General features: G+C 41.9%; 1 protein-coding gene across 1 annotated transcript in view; it reads right to left on the bottom strand.

Moving 5' to 3' along the window:
* Window positions 1–27,759, bottom strand: part of PTBP2 (polypyrimidine tract binding protein 2) — a 48,405-nt gene that overhangs the window by 9,948 nt on the left and 10,698 nt on the right. The window contains exons 3-8 of the mRNA XM_063428338.1: window positions 26,778–26,853; window positions 17,472–17,644; window positions 7,281–7,424; window positions 3,749–3,913; window positions 1,317–1,427; window positions 969–1,164 (exon numbers count right to left, since the gene is read on the bottom strand). Coding sequence (XP_063284408.1) covers window positions 969–1,164; window positions 1,317–1,427; window positions 3,749–3,913; window positions 7,281–7,424; window positions 17,472–17,644; window positions 26,778–26,853 — 865 coding nt within the window. The remainder of the gene's footprint in view (window positions 1–968; window positions 1,165–1,316; window positions 1,428–3,748; window positions 3,914–7,280; window positions 7,425–17,471; window positions 17,645–26,777; window positions 26,854–27,759) is intronic.

Raw genomic sequence — 27,759 nt, 5'->3', positions numbered from 1 at the left:
AGTAGATAGGTTTTCCCCTGGGGTCCAGTGGGCTGCTGTCATCCCCCTGCTCAGTTCCCTCTCATGCACTCCTCAGTGACACGGGGCTGGAGTGACGTCCTATTCCAGCACCCGGCAAAACTGCAAAGCTTGCGATGGAGCAGAGCAAGGAGATTACAGCTCCCTCACCGTCTCAGCGCTCCGTAAGTCGCTCACCTCCCTCTCTCAGATCTACATGAGCCGGCTACCATCGCCGCTGCCCGCCTGCCCCAGCCCTTGGTGAGGCAACTGCCAGCCTCTGCTCTCAAGCAGCCAGTCAGCTTGGGTGCTGAACAGGCTCATAAAACACAGGCGCCAGGACACATTTTCTGGTCGCCATGGCGACCTGGCATGTGTCGAGCTTAGGGCTCGACAAATGGGCTTATTATAGATATCCACAATTTAGAGACTGTTTTTCAACCTTACCAATACTCACTGCTGGCCACCACTAAACAAAATTACTTAACATCAGCCTATAAGCCTGGTAAAAATTTCTACACATCCTATTCCAATCCGTTCATTAAGTTTAACCAGCCAGTCACTAATTGCTTGTCACAAAAGGCCACACGGGGTGAAATGCACATGCTCAGCTCTGTGTTTCTGTGCTTTAAGTCACTAATAGAGTAGTCTATATATGTAGCGTCAGTCATTGTTAGCGATAGGCTACAAAAATGCAGTAACAAAGTGATCATTTGTAGCTACTACAAGTGACAGTTTACAGCAGCGATTTACCAACAAGATTGCAAAATGAACACATAACTGGTTATCCAAGTTATTAAAATGTATTCAAGCCTCAGAGGTGCATATCAAAAGCAAGGTTAACAGTTTTTTATTTTTCAACATAATATAGGTCAATAAAATGAATACAATAGAAACCTCAAAATACTCTTATTACAAAACCATTACTCTAACAATTATCCATTTTAAGCACAACAAAAACAAACTCATACCTAGAAGGGAGGTCTCCTTAGCAAATGCAGCAGCTATTGCAGGATCTAAGGCTGGTTGCCCATCGCCAGACGGAAGATCTGGACGAGTATAGTCCCGACTTTTGTCATTGTTGTATTTTACATTTAAGTTCACCAATTTCGAAAAATCAATCCGAAGGGTACAACAAGCATTATAAATATTTTGACCATCCAGGGCCTGAAAATAAAAAAATAGTTTATGGTGTGCTTTACAGATTAGTAATTAATATGCAGATCACAATTAAGCATTACACACAGATATATTGCAAGTTATCATTTTGTTACAGTTGTGTAAAGTTTATAGAATAACAAGTTGAACATTTCACTCACTAGTTTTGCTTGTTGTGCATTCACAGGGTCCCCATATTGCAATAAAGCTTGAAACTGATTATTCTTTGTGAATGTGATGATCTTCAACACTGTACCAAACTTTGAAAATATCTGTTAAATAAATAAAGACACTTAAATTGCAAAATACATTTGCTTTAGTATGTTCATTTAAAGGACCACTATAGTGCCAGGAAAACACTCGTTTTCCTGGCACTATAGGGTCTCTAGGTCCCCCCCCCACCCTTAGGGTCCCCCTCCCGCCGGGCTCTAGGGGGTGGAAGGGGTTAAATCTTACCTGTTTTCCCCCGCCGGGCTCCCTCGGCGCAGGGAACTCTCCTCCTCCTTTTCGCTGTCATCGGCTGAATGCGCATGCGCGGCAAGAGCCACGCACACATTCAGCCAGTCCATTGGAAAGCATTCTCAATGCTTTCCTATGGACGCTGGCGTCTTCTCACTGTGAAAATCACAGTGAGAAGCGCTGAAGCGCCTCTAGCGGCTGTCAATGAGACAGCCACTAGAGGCTGGATTAACCCATTTGTAAACATAGCAGTTTCTCTGAAACTGCTATGTTTACAACAAAAAGGGTTAAACCTAGATGGACCTGGCACCCAGACCACTTCACTAGAACGCACAATGATTATTTATACACATGAATAACAAAACAAAAAACTATAGCATTTATTTTTTAGAAAGACACTTTCTCTTTAAGTAACTGAGTGGTGGATCCTGAGCCACTCCTTGTGTGAGAACTGTTTAACAGCTTAACTGTGGCCACCAAGTACCTGCTGCTGCCACCTCTTCAGTGAAGAATAGGTTCATTGGTTTACATTATTATGTTATTTTTTATTATTATTTATTTACATAAGAGGTAGGCACTAATAATGTTGTGTACTACATCTCCCAAAATGCTTTTACAGTCATAATGCTGGCAAAGCTTCAGGGGAGATGTAGTTCACATATGCAGTGCTGAAGTTTGCTAGTACCTGGCTTGGAGAGTTAGCTGAATGCTCTTAGCCAATGCAAGTGGCCCTTGTACAGTGAGTTCAGTGCTGGAGCATCAGTCTTAAGAGAGGGTTGCAGCAGGCACTAGACAGACTCATGACAAGTCATCAAACCGTTCTTAAATGGCTTAACTATTACACTGAAAGGGCACCAGGGTTCTCCTGGCATCATAAGCAGTACAGCACACTGAATTGGTTATGGAGCTTGGAGTGTTTCTGTACAAAAAGTTAGAATGTATGTATGTATGTAATAAATGTATTGCCAATATAAATTTTATTGTGGATTGGATTAGTATTGAACACAAGTGGACACCAATCCATTCCTCTCAGGTTCATGAATCAAAACTTTACTTTGTTTTGCTTTTCCTTTCACTTACAGCTGTTGCTCAAAGTATCAGACTAAGGCCTTGATTTAATATTCTTGGCCAAGCATTTAAAATTTTTGGATAAACTTTTTAAAATTATAACAAAAAAAGGTATATTATATATATATATATATATATATATATATATATATATATATAAATATAAATATTAAAATCTTTTTCAAAATATAAAATGCTTATCCTAAAATATTAAATTATTTGAAAAGCTTATCCAAAAATATTACATTGAGGCCTAAACTACTCAAAGGATTTTCAAAGAAAAGCACCATCTGCACATGTGCAGCAATAATAACAATTCACCGGCAAGTTAATAGAATGTGAAAAATCGGTATAAGCAAGCAGCCAGAGATTGACACATTTGGATAAAGCGGATATAACCAGACTGGAAACAAGGTTTAGGGGTTGTATGATTGAGGCGGACAGCCCTACATATAGAATAAAATAATGACAGCGTTTCTAGCTGAAATTATGCATAGGCACGGTCCATTTGCACAATCATCACTTCAGCAAATTAAAGTGTTTTTGGTGCTTAGATCGACTCTTTAAATTTACACTGGTATACAATTAGATCCAGAGGTTTTCCATGTAGGATAGGGACCAGACCAACAGCACTGAAGATTGCACATCTATTGCAGATTGCTATTAAAGTAATCACTATTATCAACAGTGTTTCTTCAGATACTCTCACTAGCTGTATATTAATTACAGATCTCAGATACAAACTGCAGTATTTTTTGAAACAATTTGACTACTTTCTCAAAAGCTACACAATGTGCAAATTAGGGGAAGGAACCCTTTTTGTAGGGCATCCCAGGTGAAATAAGGGTAGCCTAATTGCTAATTAGAGACTCATTTGAATTATGGCATTAATGCACAACTATTTTTGAGAATCAATTAATTGATGCTTTGATTGGAAAATACTTTTTAGCACTGAACCCTCTGGTGCCCAAATAGCCATACACCAGAAGGGGGAGTAGATTTTAATAATAGGATAACATAGCCCTTTTCCACTCTTAAAGCTGCTGCATACAAAAGATGTACAAACCTGGTGAAGAACATCAAGAGTGACTGGGTAATACATATTGTCAATAATTATTCTCAGCACTGGACTCTGTGAAGAAGATAGCACACTCTCACTTCCAGCAGTTGTGCCAACAGATGAATTAGAGGTCTGAACTGCTGTTACAGCCTGCAGTACAGCTTGGGCACGCTGAAATAAAAATATAAAATGATTAAATCAAATACAGAAGAAAATACAAAAAAATGCAACACTACAGTTTTTGAGATGCAACTCATATATCCAACAACTTACCCTGACACAGGGATTAAAAAAAACCTCTAGTCAGGTCAGCTACAGATACCAGTGCTGACAGAAAACATATTAAAGGGGACCTGCCACGCACCAAACAACCTATGCTCATTAGATTGAGCATAAGATTGCCAGGAAATGTAGAGATTAGGAGAAAATTAAACAGTTTGTTTTCTCCCAGCTGTCTCGTGGATACTATAGTGTAAGGAACAAGAGATCAAGGAGACTGGTGATCTCTGCCATGGAAGTGGAGCATGGGCTAGATGTGACCAGACCCGCGTGGTACTGGAAAAGGGTGAGTAGACTGGCTTTTTCATGGGGGAATAATTGTGCATTTTTTTCTATGATTTCTACCGGATGTATTTTTGGGGATTCCCTATGAGTGCGGATCAACAAACTTGTCCTGTTTGGATCAAGTGCCTAAACGGTAGTTTTGCCCCTACAGTGTCAGGAACACACTTTAGTGTTCCTTTAAAGCAAGCATGTCAAACTCAAAGGCTAACACGGGCCAAATAAACAAGGTTTATATGGACCGCAAAAAACGAAAACTTCAGTTTTCATAGAACGTAGGTTTATTTAGAAAAGTACAGTATTGAAAAATATATATAAAAAAAATTGGCTGACACTGGACATACTCGCCTTCCTAGGGCTTCAAAGTAAAATAAAGTATGAATGAATTTATTTTACGGAGACGTGTATATTGCATATAACTAATGTTTCAGGCCAACTACCTTGACATATTAACAACAATTTACGTTATCTTGTTGATTTTGAAGTCCTATGAGTGTGTTCTTCACTTTGGATGACATCATCAAATTTGATGATCTCAGCCAATGCAATGCTTTCCCATAGGAAAGCATTGGGAGGCTATTGTGCTTCTGTGGCAAAAAGCTGCGCAGCCAATGAGCATCTCAATGGGGAGTGTTCAGCCTCCATGCAGACCCAAATACACTGCCTCCCCCAATTTAATACACTGGCCCCCCCTCCCTCCCTCCCTCAAATTAATACACTGACCCCTGCCTCCCTCAAATTAATACACTGACCCCCTCCCCAATTTAACACTATACAGGATAGTCACCCTAAGCCCCTCTTCCCCTACCTTAAGGTGAGCCTCCCATCCTCCAGTTCCAGCTCTGCTCTTCTCTGCTCAAGCAGGCCAGTTGCTCCTCTGGCACTGCAAGCAGGAGGGAAGGGGAAGTGGCTGACCTGATCTTTAGACAGACAGCCACACTGCGCTCTTGCGTGCGGGAAGACAAGAATCAGACAGGAAAGATCTTTCCTGTCTTGCAGCTGGTTGCAGCCACGGCACAAAGCGGCCTCAGGGCAGGAGGGACGCAAATATATTCATCGCGGGACACATGCCGCAAGTTTGACATGCTTGCTTTAACCCCTTAAGGACACATGACATGTGTGACATGTCATGATTCCCTGTTATTCCAGAAGTTTGGTCCTTAAGGGGTTAAAGGAAAAGGGCCTTTATACACGACCATTCAAGTAATTTACCACTAAAATAAACTGACTGTTTCAACTTGGTGGTTATCTTGGATTATACCAAGATATTCTGCAGTGAACTGAGTTTGAAGCATTGAGAAAAAGATTTTGTTTCTTACTCATATTTTTGAGAAATCCAAGTTTTGTTTTATTATTACATTTTAGTTGTTTGGTGTAGTGTAATTAGAGAATGCATATAGAGTAGTCTACAATATTTAGCAGCACCTATCTTAAGTGGTCTGTTATTCTAGAACATAATTTAATGTACTTTTTTTTTTAATGTGTCTTAATTTAACAAATATAGAGTATATGGGTGCCATTCAATATATAAAATAAAAAAATAAAAAAAAGGAAAATTACATACATACATATATATATATACACACACACTACTTGTTCTTCTATAGAGAAGAATAATCTTTTGAAATAAACAAAGCCTTAATGAACACTCCAGACCTCACTTTAGCCTTCTGAAAAAGCTTTTTGTGTGAAGAGTGTGCACGCTTTTTTTTATTTTGCAAAAGGTACAGATTTCAATAGAAATTTACACATTTATAAATTAACTGTGTTACACCTCCTCTGCATTTTACTTTCTGCTTTGGTTAGCTCAGTCAAGCTAAACTTAAGAGGCAGCAATTGAACAGAACAGCTGCCTTGCAAAGACTTCTTATTAAGATGCATTGGGAAGTCTGTGATTGGACAGACAAAGTCTGGGCGGGGTTAGAAGGTTTTTAAATGTACCCCCAATGTAAAAAATGCATATTTAACAGCATACACGTTTTTATTAAGGGGTATATCTGTTAAACAGTGATTTGTATTTCTTTTGTATTTGGGCACTGCAGTATTTCTGTAAACACGATTTCTTGTCAGTTCCCAAGGTAATTTACCCACAATCATCAGTCAACAAAATCCCACATAATGGTAAACTACACATAATACTGATGGAGGAGAACAAAAGGGAGAAGGCCCAATATCGAGACCTGACACAAGACAGAAAAGATAAGTGGGAAGGGGTAGTATACTCATTAAGATTAAAGGACCAACAGTGCAAGAAGAAAAGTCAGTGCTGTTTTTAGATGTGCTTGCTTTCATTGACTGTTTATTTTAATGTAATTTACAATGCACAAAAATTGAGAGATAGTTCATAAACTATTAGACAAATAAAAAAGCCCATGGCCCCTCCTTGCCCCCCTAAATATAGTAAAATCTTAGTTTATTTCCAGTCTGCTGATGCTGGGTCTGCCCCTGGTCTGCCTCCTTGGCTAAATCATCAGAAGTGATGATCTCATAGGAAAGCATTGGATTGGCTGAGACTGTCAATGCGGATTATCTCAGCCAAAGAGGTGGGCTCGGTAGGTGGAGCCAAATGCTGCACTGGCCAATCAGAATCTCTTTAAAGAGATGCACATTATCAATGTATCTCTATGAGGAAAGTTCAGTGTCTCCATGTAAAGGGTGGAGACACAATGAACCAGGAAGCACCTCTGGTAGCCATCTGAGGAGTGGTCACTGGAGGTGTCCCTATGCTGTAATGTAAACATTGCCTTTTCTCTCAAGAGACCGTTTTTACTGCAAAGGCCTGGAGAGACTGACTATACTAACCAGAAATACTACAATGAGCTGCAGTTGTTCTAGTGACTATAGTGTCCCTTTAAGCTATAAAACAAGTCAAACAAATATTAATGAAAATACACAAAAATAAAAGCATTACAAAACACACGTTTTCATTTGTTCCTCAGCATACTAACATGTATACATAAACCTAAGCAGTGCATACCTGATTTAGTGCACTGTCTGTTTTCAGTTCTTTGTGGTTGGAGTACTGAATGTATATAGGCTGGTTGCGTAGATGAGGCGTCATGGTAGTGTAATAATTAACCATTGTGGCAGCAGCTTCTTCAGTTGCCAACTCCAAAAAAGCCTGAAATGTATTTTTTAATAAACATTAAATAAAAAGAACAAACTTTAAACTGAAAAGACATTTTAAAAACAATACAAATGTAATTCTTATGTAAATTATATCATCTTTGCAAATATATTGTTTTGTCAATGACAAATATAAATGACAATGAGCCTCTTTAAGCAACAATCTGTTGGGTGTCCGTGAGGTAACCCCCTAATACACGTCTTATCAGAGAAAATGTATATAAGCTGGGTGATAAAAATGGACTGCAGCCAGCAACCTATTCTAATCAAGTGTCTCCTATCACTGTAGTTGTACAGTAAAATGCAAAGATCACTTTCTTTTTCCTCTCTGCACGCTGTATTAGAGTCTTTTATTTTTATTTTGAGTTTGACAAATTTTATTGTTTTGTCGATTAGTAAGACATGGGGATACAGAAAAGAAGAGAGGGGGGGTAGTTGATATTAGCAAGTAGGTTACAATTACATCAGATCAATTTCTAACATGTACATTTCTATCACTTTTTATACATATTTTATAACGTTGTCGGTACACACATGAAAAATTACATTCCATCGCTGTGTAGCTTACAGTAGGCAACTGTGATTTTCATAATACAACGTATTGTGCCTTGGTCTCTGTGGTGCTAGATTAGTCCGGTGTGAGGGCAAGGTGCTGTGATGTGTTGCGTGTGTTGGGGAATCATTCAGTTTCTGCCCCGTGGAGTGCTCAGTTATGTCTTAGTATTAGTGTTCAGCCTGTTTTGTTCCTTTCTGTTTTGACACTCTGGGGAGTTTGGTATTGCAGGGCTTGGAGACCTGGGTTAAGAGGACATCCTAACGTGTGGCCAGTTAGGTCTGTCTCTTGGTGATAGTGCCGGTGTTCCGGGAATAGTTGTGGGTTATGGCACGTTTTAGTCAAACATGTAACATTTTCATCACTTTGTAATTCTCCCACTTTGCCCAGGCTATTTCCCAGTATGGTCTGTGTTTGTTATGATTCTTTTTGGGGGGTGTATTGTGTCGCCTCATAGTGGTCTTGAAGTGGCGGGATTGGTTTATGTGCTGGATAGATAATGGCAAATTGGGTATCGTGTGTGTAGACCAATGCCGTGCTAGTGCTCCCAGGGCTACTATGTTGATATGGAATATCAGGTATCTATCCGGTTTGGGGATCGATCTCGGTATATCAAATAGAACGAAGTGTTCCAATCGATGGGGCAGGGTGTGTCCCGTACTGTCTGTAATGAGTTTGGTTATATCTTTCCAATATCGCTGTAAGAGTGGACAAGTCCACCAGATATGTGACATGGAACCTATACCGGTTTTGCATCTCCAGCATTGTGTAGAGATGGTCGAGTTATATTTGTGTAGTCTCGTCGGTGTAAAGTACAACCTGTAAAGGAGTTTTTTTTTAGATAGTCCTATGTGTCTAGAGCAGAGTGAGAAGGCTTTGGGGGTTAAAATCACCCGTTCCCAATCAGAGTCGTTGAATTACCTATGTAGCTCCCCCTCCCATGCTTTGATAAATTTGTGTTCTTTCAATGAGTGTTTTGAGGGTAGTGTTGCATATATTGAGGAGATGATTTTCAACGGGGGTTTAGTTCCCATGTACATTTTTTCAAACTCCGTCAATTGTTTTCCCAGAACTGTAATGTCGTTCTCTTGAGTTTGTGAGTGGAACCATGAGTTTAGTTGGTGATATGAATAGGGTGCAGTTGATGGAAGTTTGTGGGAGTCTTGCAAATTGTGGAATGGTGTTAAACCGGTATGTGTAAGCATTTGGTATAAGAAATATATGCCATGTCTTTCCCATATTCTGAAATTATAGTCTGGGATGAGATATGCTAAGGATTTGAGTGGTGTGGCTCTGGGTATTGTCGAGCAGTTGTTGGTTGGGAGACAGTCCAGTATCTGTGGTCTGTTTGTCGTCGGGATCCACACTAGGCTGTCAGTGCTCGCTCCGTTAGCCCATTCTGCTTCTAGGTGCTTCCATTGTGGTTCTTGTGTTCTCGGTCTCGCTTGTATTATGCTGCTTAATATAGCAGCGTGGTAATATTGTCTAAAGTTTGGCAGGCTCATGCCTCCTTCGTTTAACGGTTTATGCGTGACTTTCAGTGCTACGCGAGCTCTTTTGTCGCACCACACAAATCTGGTCACCCAGCGTTGTAGTGTTGTAAAGTAAGTTGGGGGTATATGTATCGGTAGGGATCGAAATAAGTATTGTAATTTAGGGAGGATTATCATTTTGGTCGCTGCTATGTGGCCCAACCAGGAAATGAAGGATTTTTTCCAGTCTTGCAGCTGTTTTTTTTACTTCTATCAAGAGTTTGCCGTAATTGGAATGAAATAATGCTGCATGCGATTTAGTGAAGCGTATGCCTAAGAAGGTGATGTGGTCGCTTCTCCAGTCATAGTTGTATGTTTTTTTCAGTCTGTGAGTCACGTCTAGAGGGAGTCCTTTGCTTAGGGCTTGCGTCTTGGATATATTTAACTTGTAGTATGACATCCTGCTATAAGTGTCCAGGATGGAGTGAAAGCATTGCAGGGAGGTGTCCGGGTTTTGGATCGTCAGGAGAATGTTGTCTGCAAATAGTGTTAGTTTATGTTCTTCGCGTTGAGTGTGAATGCCCGTGATAAAGGGATGTTTCCGAATGAGAGTTGAAAGGGGTTCTAGCGCTAGGACGTACAGGAGGGGCGAAAGGGGGCATCCCTGTCTGGTTCCATTTGTAATACGAAATGGGTCAGAGAGGAATCCAGCGTTTGATATTCTAGCGGGGGGGTTACTGTATAGCGCCTGTAAAGTGTTCATAAATGCCGGTGGGAAGTCAAATTCCAGTAGTACTGCCTTTAGGAAAGTCCAGTTAAACCTATCAAAGGCTTTCTCGGCGTCCAATGATAAAAAATAAGCTGCCTGTGCTACGTTTTTGGAGGCTATATATGAGGTTCAGGACTTTCCTAGTGCCGTCCGTGCCTTGTCTGCCTTTCACAAAGCCTACTTGGTCTTCGTGTACTAGCTTGGGGAGTATTGTGGCTATTCTATTGGAGTATATTTTTGCTAGCAGTTTAATATCGGTATTTAAAAGCGAGATGGGGCGAAGATTTTGTCCTTTGTCCGGTATTTTCCCTGGTTTAGGCAGTGTGGCCACATGAGCTATAAGCATCTCTGGTGGCATGGTGCCTGTGTTAACTATATGTAGGAATGCCTGTTGTAGGTATGGGACGAGTGTGGGTGCGAAAGTCTTATAGTAGTTTGTTAGGCCATCTGGACCCGGGGATTACCCCGTGGGTAAGCGGGAGATCGCCAGTTGCAGTTCTTCCGTCATGATTTGTCTAGATAGTGTGTCCTTCTGCTCAGTTGTCAACGTCGGTAATGGTATCTGCTGCAGATATCCATCAATGTCGGAGGGGGTAGGTTGGTGAAGGGCTTTGTCTTCTCGTAAGTTATATAGATTGCTATAAAATGTTACTAGTTCTTGGTTCATGTCTTGTGGGTTCCAAAGTTTGTGGTTATCTTTGGATAGTATGTATGGGATTTTAGCAGTTGATTGTTTTTTGCGTAGCATGTTGGCTAGTAGTCTGCCAGCCTTGTTTCCTTGGGCATAATGGGTCATTTTAAATTTTTGTAAGGTATACGCTGTTTTTTGAAATTGTTGTTCATTGATCTTAGTGGTTATGGTTTGTATTTTTGTCAGGAGGTCTTGTTGCCTTGTTTGGTAGTAGGTTTGTGTGGTGTCTCTTAGTTCCATGAGTAGTTTCCTGAGTGTGGCTCGTTTTTGTTTATTGAGATGTGATGCTCTACGAATTAATAGTCCTCTCACGACTGGCTTGTGAGCTTGCCACAATATCGGAGCTGTGATATGCGGGGAGCTATTGGTGTCAAAATAGTGTTTGAGTTCTTGTTCTATTGAGGTGAATTCTTGGTCGTACAGAAGTGAGTTATTGAGCCTCCATGAGCCTTTGCCTTTATAAGAGAATGCGTCTGTCACTGCCAGGATTACAGGTGCTCGGTCAGACCAGGTTATGTCCCCGTGTGTGCATTGTTGAGTTTGTGGGAGCCCTGCACTGGTTGTGAAAAAATAATCTATTCTAGAGTGAGTTTTGTGCACGTGTGAGAAGTAGGTAAAGTCTGTGTCACCTGGGTGTAAGGTGCGCCATACGTCATACAAGTTAAATTGGGTTAGGGTTTTATTGAGTAAGGTACAGGCGGAGATGAGGGATTTTGACCTAGGTTTTGCGGTATTTAGCGTTGTGTCTATTTCGGGGTCTAGAATATGGTTCAGATCTCCGCAGCATATTAGTAAGCCTTGCTGTATATTGCCCGTCTAGCCATTAAGCTATGGAAGAATTGGTTCTGGTTGTCGTTTGGTGCATAAAAATTCACAATGGTATATGTTACATTGTTAAGATTGCATATTGGTATAAGGCACCTTCCTTTACTATCTGTAAGTATTTTGATTGGTTCAAATGCTACCGATTGGTGCACTAGGATGCTAACTCCTCTTGATTTGCGACTGTAAGTGGAGTGGTATTGGTGTGGGAATAGTGTAAGACCCAGGGATGGTGTTTTTAACCGTTGAAAGTGAGTCTCTTGGAGACATATCACGTCAGCGTTGTGTTTCTTCATGTCTGTTTTCAGCATTTGGCGTTTTGGGGAGAATTAAGTCCCCGTACATTATGTGAATATATTTTCATTAAGGGTGCAGTTCATTGTATGCATGGTGTTAGTCGTTGGGTTGCATCATCTAATATTCGGTAGTGTTTGGCAGTGGTATACCAATAACGGTTTTTGGGTATGCGTATAAGCAGATCGTCGTGTGTTCGTTCTCTCCTGGTGTCTGGTAGTATTCATTATGCATGTGTGGTTTGAGATCGTAGCGATCCCTGGCATTTGTGGGTATTTATTTGGTGTGTTGATTTCTGGAACTGTGTGCAGATTAGCGGGTGTACTTTGGTTGCTTGAGTAGTGTGTAACCTGGGTCAGGGTGAAGGAAGGGAGAAACTGGAGTCTCAGTGAGAGCTCAACTATATACAATATGGCCCAGGTGGTGGGCTTGGTACCCTGTGTTGGCACCGTGGGGGTGGTGAGCATGCGTGCATTGCTCACTGAAGAGGCTACCTGGGCTCCTTCATTAGTTTGGTGTGGTTGGTAGTCCCCGAGTAGTACGTGGGGCCGACTCCCCATGCATAGTGTATGCGGAATATGCCTTAGTCAATATTAGTGCTTCCTGTGTCGGGTAGCTTGTGGAGCAGGGTTCATGGGATCTATAAGCTAAATGTGCAATACATGTTTACATTAGTGTTAAGCATGGCAGATATATGTATACAGTTTCATAGCAACAATATTCATAGTAACCTTCGTATACAGTAATACAGCAGTATAAAATCTATTGGTTACCCCTGCATAAAGCTACAGTATGCCCTGCGGTCTATGGGAATAGGATCACAATTGGGTCCCAAACATGCTATTATACATTAATGGGTATGAAGTTCCGCATAGGGTCGTATGAGGTCACGAGGTTGAAGGTTTTTTTTTTTTGTTGTTTTTTTTTGTTTTGTAATACGATAACTTAAATTATATATTCTGCTGGGTATGTAAGCAGAGTTGCTGTGCCTAATTCTGTCTGCTTGTTTAGTACCATGTCTGTGGTTATCTAGCTGCATAGGTGGATTTATTTATAATCACTCCTAGTTCAGCGGTCCTACTCAGTGGCTTATGAGAGCTTCCCTCGTAGGCAAACTAGGGCTGTTGTCAATTCAAAACCCTCTTCTCATAACCAGTGGGGGGTACTGCTATGCTAGGTAGAGTGCAGGCCTCGTCTCTTTGGGGTACGGGGATGTATAGGCATATTACAATTATGATTGGAGGTATGTGTCTTCAGGGGAAACTTGGTAAAACTAGATTCAACAGTGGAAATCATAAAATGTTTTTTTTTTTTGGGGGGGGGGGGGGGGGGGTTGTGATAATACTTTACCAGCCATTGTGTGGTAGGGTAAAGCGATCATGCATTGCAGCTGGTGCGAGTCCATGGCTGTTATGCTTTCTGCCATTCTCTTGGCATTTTAGTGGCTGCACGCGGTGCTTTGTTCGGTGGGGGCATGTTCCATTCCTGGAGAAGTCTTTCTCCGTCCTCCGGTGAGTGTATCGTCTCTGTGGTTCCGTTTTTGGAGATCAGAAGCTTGAGAGGGTATCCCCACCGGTAGGCTATTTGGTGCTGCCTGAGGATGATGGTAATCGGTTGGAAGGCTTTCCATCTCCTCAGTGTCGCCGCCGACAGGTCTGGATATATTTTGATGTCAGCATACTTGCTGGCTACATTCTTGGCATACCTGCTTTGTTTCAAGATAAGTTCCTTTATGTGGTGGTAGTGGGCACATAGGATTACATCCCGGGGTATTGCGTCCGGTAAGTGCCGAGGCTTAGGTATTCTGTGCGCTCTATCTAGAAGCAGTATAGCGGATGGTGTATCCGGCGACAGCGTATGGAAGAAGTCATGTAAGTAGGCCTGTAAATCAGGAGTTACCGTCTCCGGTATACCCCGCAGTCTCAGATTGTTTCTCCGTGCTCTGTCCTCGATGTCCATAAGTTTGTTTTCCATGGTAAGTATAGTTGATTGTAGCGTGTTTACTTGTTCCACTAGCTGGTTATGGGAGCTCAGATTGTTTTCCATTCTCTCTTCCACGCGGGAAGTTCGGGCGCCCAGGTCGCCTATGTCTTTTTTCAGGCCTGACAGGCCAGCCATCCAGCTAGTCATCATTCTGCTCGAGAAAGCATCCATGAGGAATTGTTTGAGGAATTGTTTGGTAACAGGTTCCTCCAGTGTTTGGTCGGCTATTTCGGTTAAGGTGCAGCCGTCGAGTCCTCTCCGCCATCTTGTTGGCGCGGCAGCGCTGTTTGTTTGGTGGACGGCATGTTTTGCCCAAAAAAATTGTGTTTGTCGGCTTTGGTGGTCTGCCGTTTCTGTTTAGGTTGCGACATGGTGTATTTGTGGAAGTCCAGGTCCCCCGTATTAAAGTTTAATTGCCATTTTTTGGAGCCCATGTGCTGGAGCTAAAGATTATGCGGCCATCTTGCTCCGCTGGTAGCCACGCCCCGTCTTTTATTTTTTTAAAGGAATAGTTCATTGAAATAAAGTTGTTACAGTACCAGGTCTCCTTACCATTAGGGGTTACATGGTTTAACCATTCACCAATGGTTCAACCCAAAGTCTGTGCCTAAGTGCCATATTGCTCTGTCCCACTGTTCTTTCATTACTGAATCTTCAGAATAGAGGGTTGGGCAGCATGAGGTGGGGGCATTGCTTATTGGCTTATAGCGGTTAACTAACGTTCTAAGCCAATCAGTAACTCCCTATTCATAAAAATGCCTTGGAAAAAAAAAAGTTAGATACCTTTTTGAAGCCGGGTTTATGAATGAGGAGCAAACAATTGGCTTAGAAAGTCAGCAGACTACTCTAAGTCAATCAGCACCCCGCCATTCTGGAGAATTTCGTAAAGTGGAAAGACAAGGGCAGTTGAGCACAGACACTGGGGTTAAACAATTTGTGAACAGCTTAACCCCTCATTAGTGAGGAAGCACCAATGACCTCTTGGCACCATAACTTAATTTAAATATATAGAAGTAAGAATGTGATAAAAGAGGAGTGCTCAATCACCTGTGTGGGTCACTCGAAAACACACAACTACAGTGAATACAATAAAAAGGTGAGAGCACACAGTATAGATATACCACAAATGTTGAATTATGTGGAATCTAAAAATAACAATAAAAAGAGAAGACCATAGCGTTATACAGTAAATATATAAAAATATATTTGTGCTTGCTGGTCCAACTCACATGATTCTGAGCCACTTTAACAAAGCTGGCTCAGACCAGAATCTTTAACTGGAGTACCCAGGGGATGCAGGACGTGGGTCTAGATAATTCTTTGTCCCTCCGTCTTACACCATATATAGATCCATGATGCAGGAAAATAGGTAAGTGGGGCCAGTGGACTTGTGTAGTGTGTGTGAGCTCTGATTTTATTTAGATCATTTTGTCCAATGAAGTATTTTTCTTCACCTATTTTCCCTTATCTTGGATCTATATATGGTGTAAGACGGAGGGACAAAGAATTATCTAGACCCACGTCCTGCACCCACCGTCAAAGAATTTGCCACAGAAATAGGGGGACAGCACCATTAGCCTGCTATAATATTTGCCATTTAAATAAATAAAATCAAATAAAAAAATATGCATGGTGGAAGAAGGGGAAAAAATGCTGAACAGCGGACTGCACACTGTGCAGCATTGCGCCAGGAAGCACCTCCAGTGTCCATCTACAAAGTGGCAACTGGAGGTGTCCCTAGGGAACAATGGAAACAGTGCCTTTTCTCTGAAAAGGCAGTGTTCACATGAAAATGCCTGTAGTGAATGATTATACTCACAGGAACACATACAATAAGCTGTAGTTCTGATGACTACAGTGTCCCTTTAAGTAGTTGTGCTGCTTCACAAAACAGTTGAAGAGGAGGACTTAATGCTTTTTCTATATTAATAATAAACGTTTATATATGGAACAATGCAGAATATCACAAATAACTACCGTATATACTCGAGTATAAGCCGACCCGAATATAAGCCGAGGCCCCTAATTTTACCCCAAAAAACTGGGAAAACTTATTGACTCGAGTATAAGACTAGGGTGGGAAATGCAGCAGCTGCTGGTAAATTTCTAAATAAAATTAGATCCTAAAAAAATTACATTAATTGAATATTTATTTACAGTGTGTGTATGAGAATGCAGTGTGTGTGTATGAGTGCAGTGTGTATATGAGTGCAGTGTGTATATGAGTGCAGTGTGTGTGTATGAGAATGCTGTTTGTATGAGTGCAGTGTGTGTATGAGAATGCTGTGTGTATGAGAATGCTGTGTGTATGAGTGCAGTGTGTATGAGTGCAGTGTGTGTATGAGTGCAGTGTGTGTATGAGTGCAGTGTGTGTATGAGTGCAGTGTGTGTATGAGTGCAGTGTGTGTATGAGTGCAGTGTGTGTATGAGTGCAGTGTGTGTATGAGTGCAGTGTGTGTATGAGTGCAGTGTGTGTATGAGTGCAGTGTGTGTATGAGTGCAGTGTGTGTATGAGTGCAGTGTGTGTATGAGTGCAGTGTGTGTGTGAGTGCAGTGTGTGTGTGAGTGCAGTGTGTGTGTGAGTGCAGTGTGTGTGTGAGTGCTGTGTGTGTATGAGTGCTGTGTGTGTATGAGTGCTGTGTGTGTATGAGTGCTGTGTGTATGAGTGCAGTGTGTGTGTATGAGAATGCTGTGTGTGTATGTGTGTATGTGTGTGTGTAATGCAGAATGTGATGCAGAGCCTTGGTGGGGGGTGGGCATTTTTATTTTTTAAATATTATTTTAATATTTTTTTTGTTTCATTACATTTTTTTATTATTATTTTATTTTTTATTTTATTATTATTTTTATTTTATTATTTTTTTTATTTTTATTTATTATTATTAATATATATACATTTTTCCGTCCCCCCTCCCTGCTTGCTAGCTGGCCAGGGAGGGGGGCTCTCCTTCCCTGGTGGTCCAGTGGATGGGCACTGTGTAGGAGGGGGCTGTGGGGGCTGCAGAGAGCGTTACTTACCTTTCCTGCAGCTCCTGTCAGCTCTCTCCTCCTCCGCCGGTCCGTTCAGCACCTCGTCAGCTCCCAGTGTAAATCTCGCGAGAGCCGCGGCTCTCGCGAGACTTACACTGGGAGCTGACAGAGGGAGCTGCACAGACCGCGCAGAGGAGGAGAGAGCTGACAGGAGCTGCAGGAAAGGTAAGTAACATCTCTCTGCAGCCCCCACAGCCCCCTGTCTGTATTATGGCAATGCAAATTGCCATAATACAGACTCTGACTCGAGTATAAGCCGAGTTGGGGTTTTTCAGCACAAAAAATGTGCTGAAAAACTCTGCTTATACTCGAGTATATACGGTATTTAAATAATAAAGCATTTTCAACAGTTGTAAGAAAAACACATTTCATCATTTTCAAACATAGTAATGGACAAAATAAACATATGGCAGAGGGGAGGGAAGTACCTGATTCTTTCCTTTAAGCATTAGAATGTTGGTTACTTTCCCAAAAGGTAACCCCAAAGCAATAACTTCAGTTTCTGTTACTTCCCCTGGAAGTTTTCGGATATGAAGCACCCGAGAAGGTGCACTTTCCATCTTGTCATCTCCTTTGAACTTTTTAGTATCGTTACCATTAGCTGAAACATAAATTCAAAAATCTAAATATTTAAAGAAAACAAAAAACCTTAAACTTTTCAGTGGAATCATGCCAAATTATCTCCTACATTCATCACCAAAACAAACTGTCAGGACTAGTACATACATCTTACTTTAAAACATTTTCTCAACAATGTTATATATTTTTTGCATATTAACAAAACACAATCATTACATTTTTGAATTAATCCATTTTTAAATTTTATGGATTACTGGTACACTATAAAGCAGTGACCGATCCCTTCTCCTCTCAAACAACTCCCCAATTTGACGTTAGCTTACATGGTGGCAACCAAGGGAAGGTAGATGTGTTTATCTGAATCATTTTCTCATAAAGAACAATTTTCAGTCCTGGCAGCATTATCTACCCGAAGCAGTGTAATTGGTGTACTCTAGTACCTGCACAAAATGGAGTCCTAGGGGGCTTGACCTGCAGGGGCTTGACCTGCAGGGGCTTGACCTGCAAACGGAATGGACGCATGTTGAAGGGGCTCCCACTGCCCACGTTGAAATAATGGAGATACTCACCGACTCGATGCTTGTACAGATGCCAGGGTACGCTCCCCACATCGGGGGCACCCAGGGGAATCGCCCGACACCAGACACGAGTGTCTCCCGCTAATGAGAAACCGAGATGGCAAACAGCGGCCAATGGCGGATGGGACTGGGGGGAGGCGGCCGCTCTCCTCGCCCCTACGCCGGGGGTACAGAGCCACTGACTGCCCACTCCCCCCCCCCCCCCTCAGGACCGGTGGGGGTAATTCCCCCACCGGTCCAACCCCTCCAAGCAGCCTGGCCACAACGGACACAGACCGTGAAACCACACCTGCCGCAAAGAACGGCCCAACATCCTGACCAGGCTTAATGCCCTATTCAACGCCTTTTGGGCAAAGCTGGAGAGGAGTGGACAGCAGAATAACATACCTGAATATCACCCACACAGAGAAAAGCGCGCACGGCCCAGACACAGCTATGCAGGCCTCCGTCTGAACAGGGCCTCAAGATGGCGCCGAAAAGGGAGACCCGCCGGCCCGCAAACCGACACTACTGAACAAAGCAGCGGAGCCAGCTCAAAGGGTGCCACAGACAATCCCTAAAACCAGCAAGAAACCTGCTGAACACCTGCAGAGAGGTAGACCACACTCACAACACCAGATCATAACATATCCACGGAGATCACGGGAATCACCAACGACGACAACCTCCCTATGCCACAAGCGCAAACCCCCACGGCGCCGAGCGGATGGGGTTGAAGCAGGGACTCACGCAGCTGGACTTTGGGATACCACAACGATCCACGCCTGACACACATGAAGACCAAAATCTGCCGCAACTCAGCAAGAGGGCACAAAAGACCACCATACCGGGCCAAAGGATGGACTATTTGTACCTGCACACTAGTGGCATTGGGTGAATGGTTGCAGCCGCGGGGACTCTGTTTGCTGCCGCTGAGTACATTCATTGCATTTATTTTTCATTGTTGCTCCCTATTATGTTACCCCTCCTTATTCATGTCTCATCTCAGTACAGCAACACACGCACTACCAGCTTGCACTTAACCTACTAACACCAATGACAAGCTGTTTTTTAACCAGAAGAATGTGCCCTATAATCAAATATTAAACATACTGGCATGAAACCCTGCTCATCCACACGCAAATCACATAGATTAACCTTTTGAGCCACTCACTACCATGTTATGCCCAACTGGACCAAACATACAGGGCCTCAATATAATCCACGCTTAGATATACGACAGGTTAGCAGCTCTAACACCCGAAGCAATCTCGGCTGGACTAGCCTCACCATTTACTGCGGCTAAATGACCACTAACCATACACTACACACAGGCTGACCGAATGTTCCTACTATATTTCTGTTAATATATAAACAAAAATTAGTGCACGTATTCCTGACTACCCTATTGTTATATAGGGTTCTGATAATGCATGAGGACTGCCGCTGGGGTACCTCGCACACGTTGTAATCTTGATATGCACTGCAAAAAAAGAAAAAAAATGGAGTCCTAGGACACATCCTACAATATAGCAGAATCCTGCATAGATCTTGCACATTCAGATTAACAAGACATTTGCATCTACTGCATAGCATTAAATATGTCTTGGTCTTATGATATATGAAGATGTAATTTTAAATATAAACTATCCTTGTGCAAAAACAGAAAAGTGACAGTGTTGCATTAAAGGAACACTATAAGCACCGGAACCACTACAGTTTAATGTAATGCTTCTGAGACAAAGACACCTGCAGGCTAAGAAAACGCAGTGTTTGCCTAATGTCAAATCTGGTGGCTGTTATTCTGACAGCTACTAGAGGGACTTCCTGTGGGGTAGGCTAGTTTGTATGCGGGAATTGAGTTGGAATGACAGCCACTAGGTGTAACATTAGGCAAACATGACCTTTTCTCAGAAAAGGCAGCGTTTACACGGCTCAGCCTGCAAGTTCTGGCTCTTGGCCAATCTGAATGGTTTTGAGGCAAAAATCTTTAGAAATGATAATCTCAGTTGGGGAGGCGTAATAGTAATAGTGAGACCGCAGTTTCAAGGGAAGAAAGGAAAGTAAAACTGATTTTTTTTATTGCACATAGTACAACATCTAAATTGTCATCTCTTTTAAATAAAAACATACCTAGCACGACTTTTTAATATTTGAAATTAGTTAATGAAATCAGAACACCTAAAATTCTCCTTCTAACCTCAGAAAAACAGCCTAAAAACAAAGTGAGATATATATATATATATATATATATATATATATATATAACAAATTCGAAATCTGGCACTCTACCTTTAAGTGATGATCCTCAAAAATTGCCTTGGTGCTGCAGAGCGTAGGTATATAGGAAGCAATGATTCAGAGCACTCCAAAGGACTTGTTTGAAACAAACTTTATCTGTGTGAAAAGATCGACGTTTCGACCCGCAGGTCTTTATCAAGATTTAGCCTTGTACTGCAGAGAGCCTCAGATGGAATTTTTTCCCAAGTAAGTGGTTAATCTCATAAGAGCAGACATTAGACTGTGAGAGTAGGACCTGCCAAAGATGGGGTACATTGACGTTGTGGCAGGCTTATGCAATGTATGATCATATAATGTAACTAAATCCCCATTTTTTTGCCTAGATTAGGTGTTTTTAAAAAAAACTTTTACAAACTAATAAAATCTGTCAACATTGAAGTTGCTGTTTAGTAGATAGGAGAGTGCGCTGGATCTTGTGTATTTATTGTATAATATGGCCCCCAGCAGCACCCCATTTAAGCATGTTTAGGTGAGTGCAACCATCCCCCCATGTTTCCTATATATATTTGGGAGTCTAGCCAACTCCTTGGTTCTGCACCCCTCCCTGTTACAGGTGCCTCATCTCAGGTCCCTATTTAGCCTTGTACTGCAGAGAGCCTCAGATGGAATTTTTTCCCAAGTAAGTGGTTAATCTCATAAGAGCAGACATTAGACTGTGAGAGTAGGACCTGCCAAAGATGGGGTACATTGACGTTGTGGCAGGCTTATGCAATGTATGATCATATAATGTAACTAAATCCCCATTTTTTTGCCTAGATTAGGTGTTTTTAAAAAAAACTTTTACAAACTAATAAAATCTGTCAACATTGAAGTTGCTGTTTAGTAGATAGGAGAGTGCGCTGGATCTTGTGTATTTATTGTATAATATGGCCCCCAGCAGCACCCCATTTAAGCATGTTTAGGTGAGTGCAACCATCCCCCCATGTTTCCTATATATATTTGGGAGTCTAGCCAACTCCTTGGTTCTGCACCCCTCCCTGTTACAGGTGCCTCATCTCAGGTCCCTATTTAGCCTTGTACTGCAGAGAGCCTCAGATGGAATTTTTTCCCAAGTAAGTGGTTAATCTCATAAGAGCAGACATTAGACTGTGAGAGTAGGACCTGCCAAAGATGGGGTACATTGACGTTGTGGCAGGCTTATGCAATGTATGATCATATAATGTAACTAAATCCCCATTTTTTTGCCTAGATTAGGTGTTTTTAAAAAAAACTTTTACAAACTAATAAAATCTGTCAACATTGAAGTTGCTGTTTAGTAGATAGGAGAGTGCGCTGGATCTTGTGTATTTATTGTATAATATGGCCCCCAGCAGCACCCCATTTAAGCATGTTTAGGTGAGTGCAACCATCCCCCCATGTTTCCTATATATATATATATATATATATATATATATATATATATATATATATATATATATATATATATATATATATATATATATATATATATATATATATATATGTATATATGTACCAATAAAGTCATACGCAATTTTCATTCCAATATATTCACCATCCTAAAAAAAAAAAATAGAAAATACATTGTGTGTGTAAAAGTGTGTTGAAGAGATGTGGAGGAAGGAGAGAATTTAAGGAAGTACATCAATTTCCACAGCACATATCAATAGAGGTTTTGTTTTTGCAGAGCAGAACATTTTTTTTGTTTTGTTTAAAAAAGTACTAAATGTAAAACGTTTAGGTCTCTTTTCATGGGCATTTCTGCACCTGTTTCACTGTCATCTCTCAGGAGAATATGACCTTGGAATAAGTGAGGAATGTACCAATGAATAGCTTCTTTACAATGTCATAATCATTGAAATAATTCTACACTGTATGACTGAATCCCATTTACTATCTAACAAAAGACCATACACATTCTGGACAGCTTTACTTTTAAAGTGTCCTAAATGTAAGCCTTTACAAAACCGCTATTCATATCCAACATGTACAACCTCACAAAGAAAAGCAAGCTCCCCTTTGGAGGGCCAGATGATAGCTGTTTCAAGGAAAATGACAAGAAATACATGGGCATCAAGATTTAGAAATTGGATGCATTTCATCATCCATGTTGTTTGAAATCTATAAAGAGGTGTTTAACAATGAAACTAAAAATTACCCAAATTTTTTTATGTCAGCGTGTAAACACTTGGCAGAATTTCAGCTATTTGTAAGAGGCTTTGTAGACAAACTGAACTGTAAAGCAGAGTGAAACTGTGAGGATTAAAGATAAACACTCCAAGTACCATAACCACTACCGAACAGTAGGCTTATCTGATGTCTGCCTGAAGCGGTTAGCTTTGGGTCCAGGAGGAGAGCAAGAGACACCAACATTGGTCCAGGGGAGGGGGGAGCAAGACACACCGAAATGGGACCAGAGAACAAGTGCTACTGAAATTGGTCGGGAGGAGGGGCGCAAGAGACACCGAAATGGGTCACGTGGGAAGGGCGCAAGACACACCGAAATGGGTCATGGGGGAAGAGCAAGAGACACCGCAATGGGTCATGGGGGAAGAGCAAGAGACACCGAAATGGGTCATGGGGGAAGAGCAAGAGACACCGAAATGGGTCATGGGGGAAGAGCAAGAGACACCGAAATGGGTCATGGGGGAAGAGCAAGAGTCACAGGAATGGGTCCTTGGAGAGAGCAAGAGTCACAGGAATGGGTCCTTGGAGAGAGCAAGAGTCACAGGAATGGGTCTTTGGGGAGAGCAAGAGTCACAGGAATGGGTCCTGAGGGAGAACAAAAGACAACAAAATGGGTCCTGGAGGAGAACAAAAGACAACGAAATGGGTCCTGGGGGTAGAGCAAGAGACACCAAAATGGGTCCTGGGGGTAGAGCAAGAGAGACCAAAATGGGTTCTGGGGGTAGAGCAAGAGACACCAAAATGGGTCCTGGAGGTAGAGCAAGAGACACCAAATGTGGCGGGGAACAAGACCCACACAAAGTGGCCTGGGGGGAGCAAGAGACCCACACAAAGGGGCACGGAGAAAGCAAGAGCTACCAAAATTGGTCGTGGGGGAGATACAGCAAAATGGGTCCGGGGGAGAAAAAGATACACAAAGGGGCACATCCGGGGGAGAAAAAGATACACAAAGGGGCACATCCGGGCAAGCAAGGCACACACAAAAGGGGCCCGGGAGCAAGCAAGGCACGCACAAAAGGGGCCCGGGAGCAAGAAAGGCACGCACAAAAGGGGCCCGGGAGCAAGAAAGGCACGCACAAAAGGGGCCCGGGAGCAAGAAAGGCACGCACAAAAGGGGCCCGGGAGCAAGAAAGGCACGCACAAAAGGGGCCCGGGAGCAAGAAAGGCACGCACAAAAGGGGCCCGGGAGCAAGAAAGGCACGCACAAAAGGGGCCCGGGAGCAAGAAAGGCACGCACAAAAGGGGCCCGGGAGCAAGAAAGGCACGCACAAAAGGGGGCCGGGAGCAAGAAAGGCACGCACAAAAGGGGCCCGGGAGCAAGAAAGGCACGCACAAAAGGGGCCCGGGAGCAAGAAAGGCACGCACAAAAGGGGCCCGGGAGCAAGAAAGGCACGCACAAAAGGGGCCCGGGAGCAAGCAAGGCACGCACAAAAGGGGCCCGGGAGCAAGCAAGGCACGCACAAAAGGGGCCCGGGAGCAAGCAAGGCACGCACAAATGGGGCCCCGGAGCCAGCAAGACACACACAAATGGGGCCCGGGAGAGGGGGAAGCAAGAGACACCGAAATGGGACCGGGGAGCAAGTGCCACTGAAATTGCTCAGAGGGAGGGGAGCAAGCAACACCAAGAGACTGCAAAATGGGTCAGGGGGGAATTTGTACAGGCTGGTAATGGATTACTACAGTATAAATGAAGGTGAATGAAACTTTATGGACTAAATTTCATACTGCAAAAAAATAAAATAGAAACGTTTATACTCTGTTCTGATATTGGAGGGGTTACTTGGACTAAGGTATTGTCTTATGTAGCAAGAGACGAACAAGCGGCATTGTCTTATGTAGCAAGAGATACACAAACAAGAGATTGTTGGTCACTTATGAAGTGACAGGTGGTGGTGCCCTTAAGCCACAAAACCTTTGGGGAAACATGTGACTACTTTAACATGCAAACATACATATAAGCAGTGAAATCACACTAACCATGGAGTGGCTGAAAGAACATTTTTTTTTTTTCTAATCAGCTCTTTCTAATCAGCTCCCCACATGCATAGCCCATATAAGCTTAAAGCTCAGTGCATCTGTCAAGGTTATGTACTAAAGCCCTTGCTTGGATCATCCATATTTCAGAATGAAGCATCAGGAGATCCAATCTTCCACTGCAATATGCAATGAAATACCCTGTACTTTTCATTGTATCATAGGGTTCTCTAGTTGCAAAAATGCAAAAAAATAAATAAAATCTCTGCTGTTGCTGTTGACTAGACTGTGGGAAAGTAGTATTGAAAGCACTGCTGCGTGTCTTACCCCAGACTATCCACACCAAAATCAACATTGAGTATGGACACTGCCCCTTTACATTTACAATTTGATATACCGATCAAAGATCTATAAAATAGTTAAAGGGACATTGGAGGCACCCAGACCACTTCAGCTAATTGAAGTTGTCTGGGTGCAGTGTCCCTATTGCACCTAGTGCAGCAATGTAAAACATTGCAGTTCCAGTCTGCCCTCAATGGCTGTCTACTAGACAGCTACTGGGCGTGCTTCCGGAATCCAAACGGACCTTTGGTCCGTTATCTGATGCTGGACGTCCTCACGCTCTGCACTGAATAAAGCTTTCCTAGGGGGCGGGGGAGAAGCGTGGACAGAGCCTGACCCATTGGCACTGGTATCAGGAAAGTGGCAGAAAGGGTTTTAACCCATTCATCCCCGCAGAACTATTAAACCTATAGTGCCAACAAAACTGATTTGTTTTCCAGGCACTATGGGATCCCTTTAAGCATTAAAAAAAAAAGCACTGCCAAGAGTTTTTTATTAAAATGAACACTTTGTGAGAAAAAAAAAAAAAAAGAGTGTAGTCTCTCCCTTTATCTTAGTGTGTCGGCTGTATGTACAGTGTGTGTGTGTGGGGTGGGGAGAGTGTCTGTATGTACATTGTGTGTGCTGTATGTACACTGTGGGCGTGTGATTCAGATTGTTATTCTCTATGATTTGAGTGTTTTACACATATATAAGCAATGCTAGGGATGCATCAAAATGTACCGTAATCTGACAGTGTCCACAAAAACCTACACACTTTGAAACACATACTCCAAAACACAATAACTGACCCACACACATTAACTGCATACTCATACACTGACCCATGTACTGTACAGTCCAAAATCCATATTTTGCAAAATCAGCAGCTATAATCCTGCAGTTGCTCTGCAGCTTGACCCCTTCCCTTCTTAGCCCCTTCCCCACCCTCCATGCAGAAGAGATGGCTGCCAGGATATGAGGTCATGCTCTATCTTGGTGGCCATCAGCTCTCTACATCACAAGGAGCGGTTGACACTCTTTACACATCCCCATACCTGGCAGTCTTGTGGCTTGTAGCCGGCTCTAGGTGAAGTTGGTCAGTCCTTCCACTGGACCAAAATACCACTCCCTTCCCATCCCCGTAGAGTAAGACTATAAACTACTTGCCCAATTTCAGGCAATATAAATTTCACATTCATGTTCTTCTTGCACAATGTGCAATACCTATGGCATTAAATTGGCCATGCATGAATAGATCTCTGCCTCTGCCACACACCTACACATCTCATAAATAACCTGGATTCTGGTAGCATCATCTGCAAAAATAAATGCATATATACAAACAATATACAAAAGATGTTCTTTAGCTTTTAAGGACGGAGGAAATTGTACAAGTTCAGATCAAAACAAAACGTAAACAAAACCTTGAATTTGTGCTACATGTCTGTTCAACCGTAATTCACCAGTTTCATATTAAATGCACTCACGCTTATTATATATCATTTTGTTCAGGAGAAACTAGGCTTTCAGGTCATGTCAATATTTATATATGACACAATTTTATATGAATAAAAAAAGTTTGAGAAATTAAGAAAATGTTATTTTGTTCTGCATGGCATTTTAACTGTCAATGTCACAATACTTAACTTTTATGACAATAAAACACACATATTGGTGTTCAGTGGTGTCTCACAAGTACAATAGTAGTACCCCTCATGCACAGGTTTTACGGGGTTTTAGAAAGTTACAGGGTCAAATATAGGGCTAGTCCATTTTAGTTTTACACATTGAAATTTGCCAGATTGGTTATGTTGCCTATGAGACCGTAAAACAAAATAGGATTCAGAAGCTTACCAGTTACTACTATACTGCTCATATTTGTGCTTGGCCCGTTAAGCACAGTTCCAGAAAGCAGCTCGTCTGACCCTCTCTAAATAAAAAGGAGAATATTAAATTAACAAAATAACATTCACAGTAATTAAAAAACAAAACAAAAAAATAACAGAAAAAGTCATTAACAAATAATGTCAATGAGTAAACAAAAGAGCACTGCTTCAAAACAGCTGCTGATTACAAATTGTGTCACCTTTATTACTTTATATATAAAAGAACAGTAATTCTTAACCAAAAGTAGTATACATTTGCAAAAAAGTTATTTAAACCAGAGTGAGGTGAGATAAAGTTGTTGATATGGTCAGAATTTTTTTTATATTGCCTTGACCTAAAATATAATCTGTTCTTTATCTACACCCTAATGAGTAGAGGGTCAGGAACACAAACGTGTATTTCCTGGTCCGCCTCTTACACAGCTTATACAAGTTAAAAACGTACCTTTATTCCAGGGAAGCATAGGTGGGCCGGCTCTGGCCGTGCCCCTGATCTCCTGCACTAAAACCCAGGAAACATCTCTAGTGGCCATCTGAGTGACTGTCATTGGAGGTGTACCTAGGCAGCAATGTGAACACTACATTTCTCTGAGACGGACTATACTCAATAGACAACTACATTAAACTGTAGTTGTTCTGGTGACTATAGTGACACTTTAAGGTTGAAATTTATTTTGAATTCCCGAAAATTATAATTTTAGTAAATAACCCTGATTTTTTGTATAACATTTATCCCTTCATAATAATTTTTCTCCTCCACATGTATTTTTTCGTTATAGAAGTGATTAGTTGATTGTGAGATTATCTTCGGAATAGTACAGCTCCAATATGCACTGATCAGCCAAAACAACTGACAGCTGAAGTGAATAATATTGATTATGTATAGCTACCATGGCACATGTCAAGGAGTGGTATAGATTAGGCAGCAAGTGAACTGCCAGTTCTTGAAT

The sequence above is a fragment of the Pelobates fuscus genome, chromosome 7 (assembly GCF_036172605.1).
Source record: "Pelobates fuscus isolate aPelFus1 chromosome 7, aPelFus1.pri, whole genome shotgun sequence".
NCBI lineage: Eukaryota > Metazoa > Chordata > Amphibia > Anura > Pelobatidae > Pelobates > Pelobates fuscus.
This window is presented reverse-complemented; position numbering and strand designations above follow the sequence as displayed.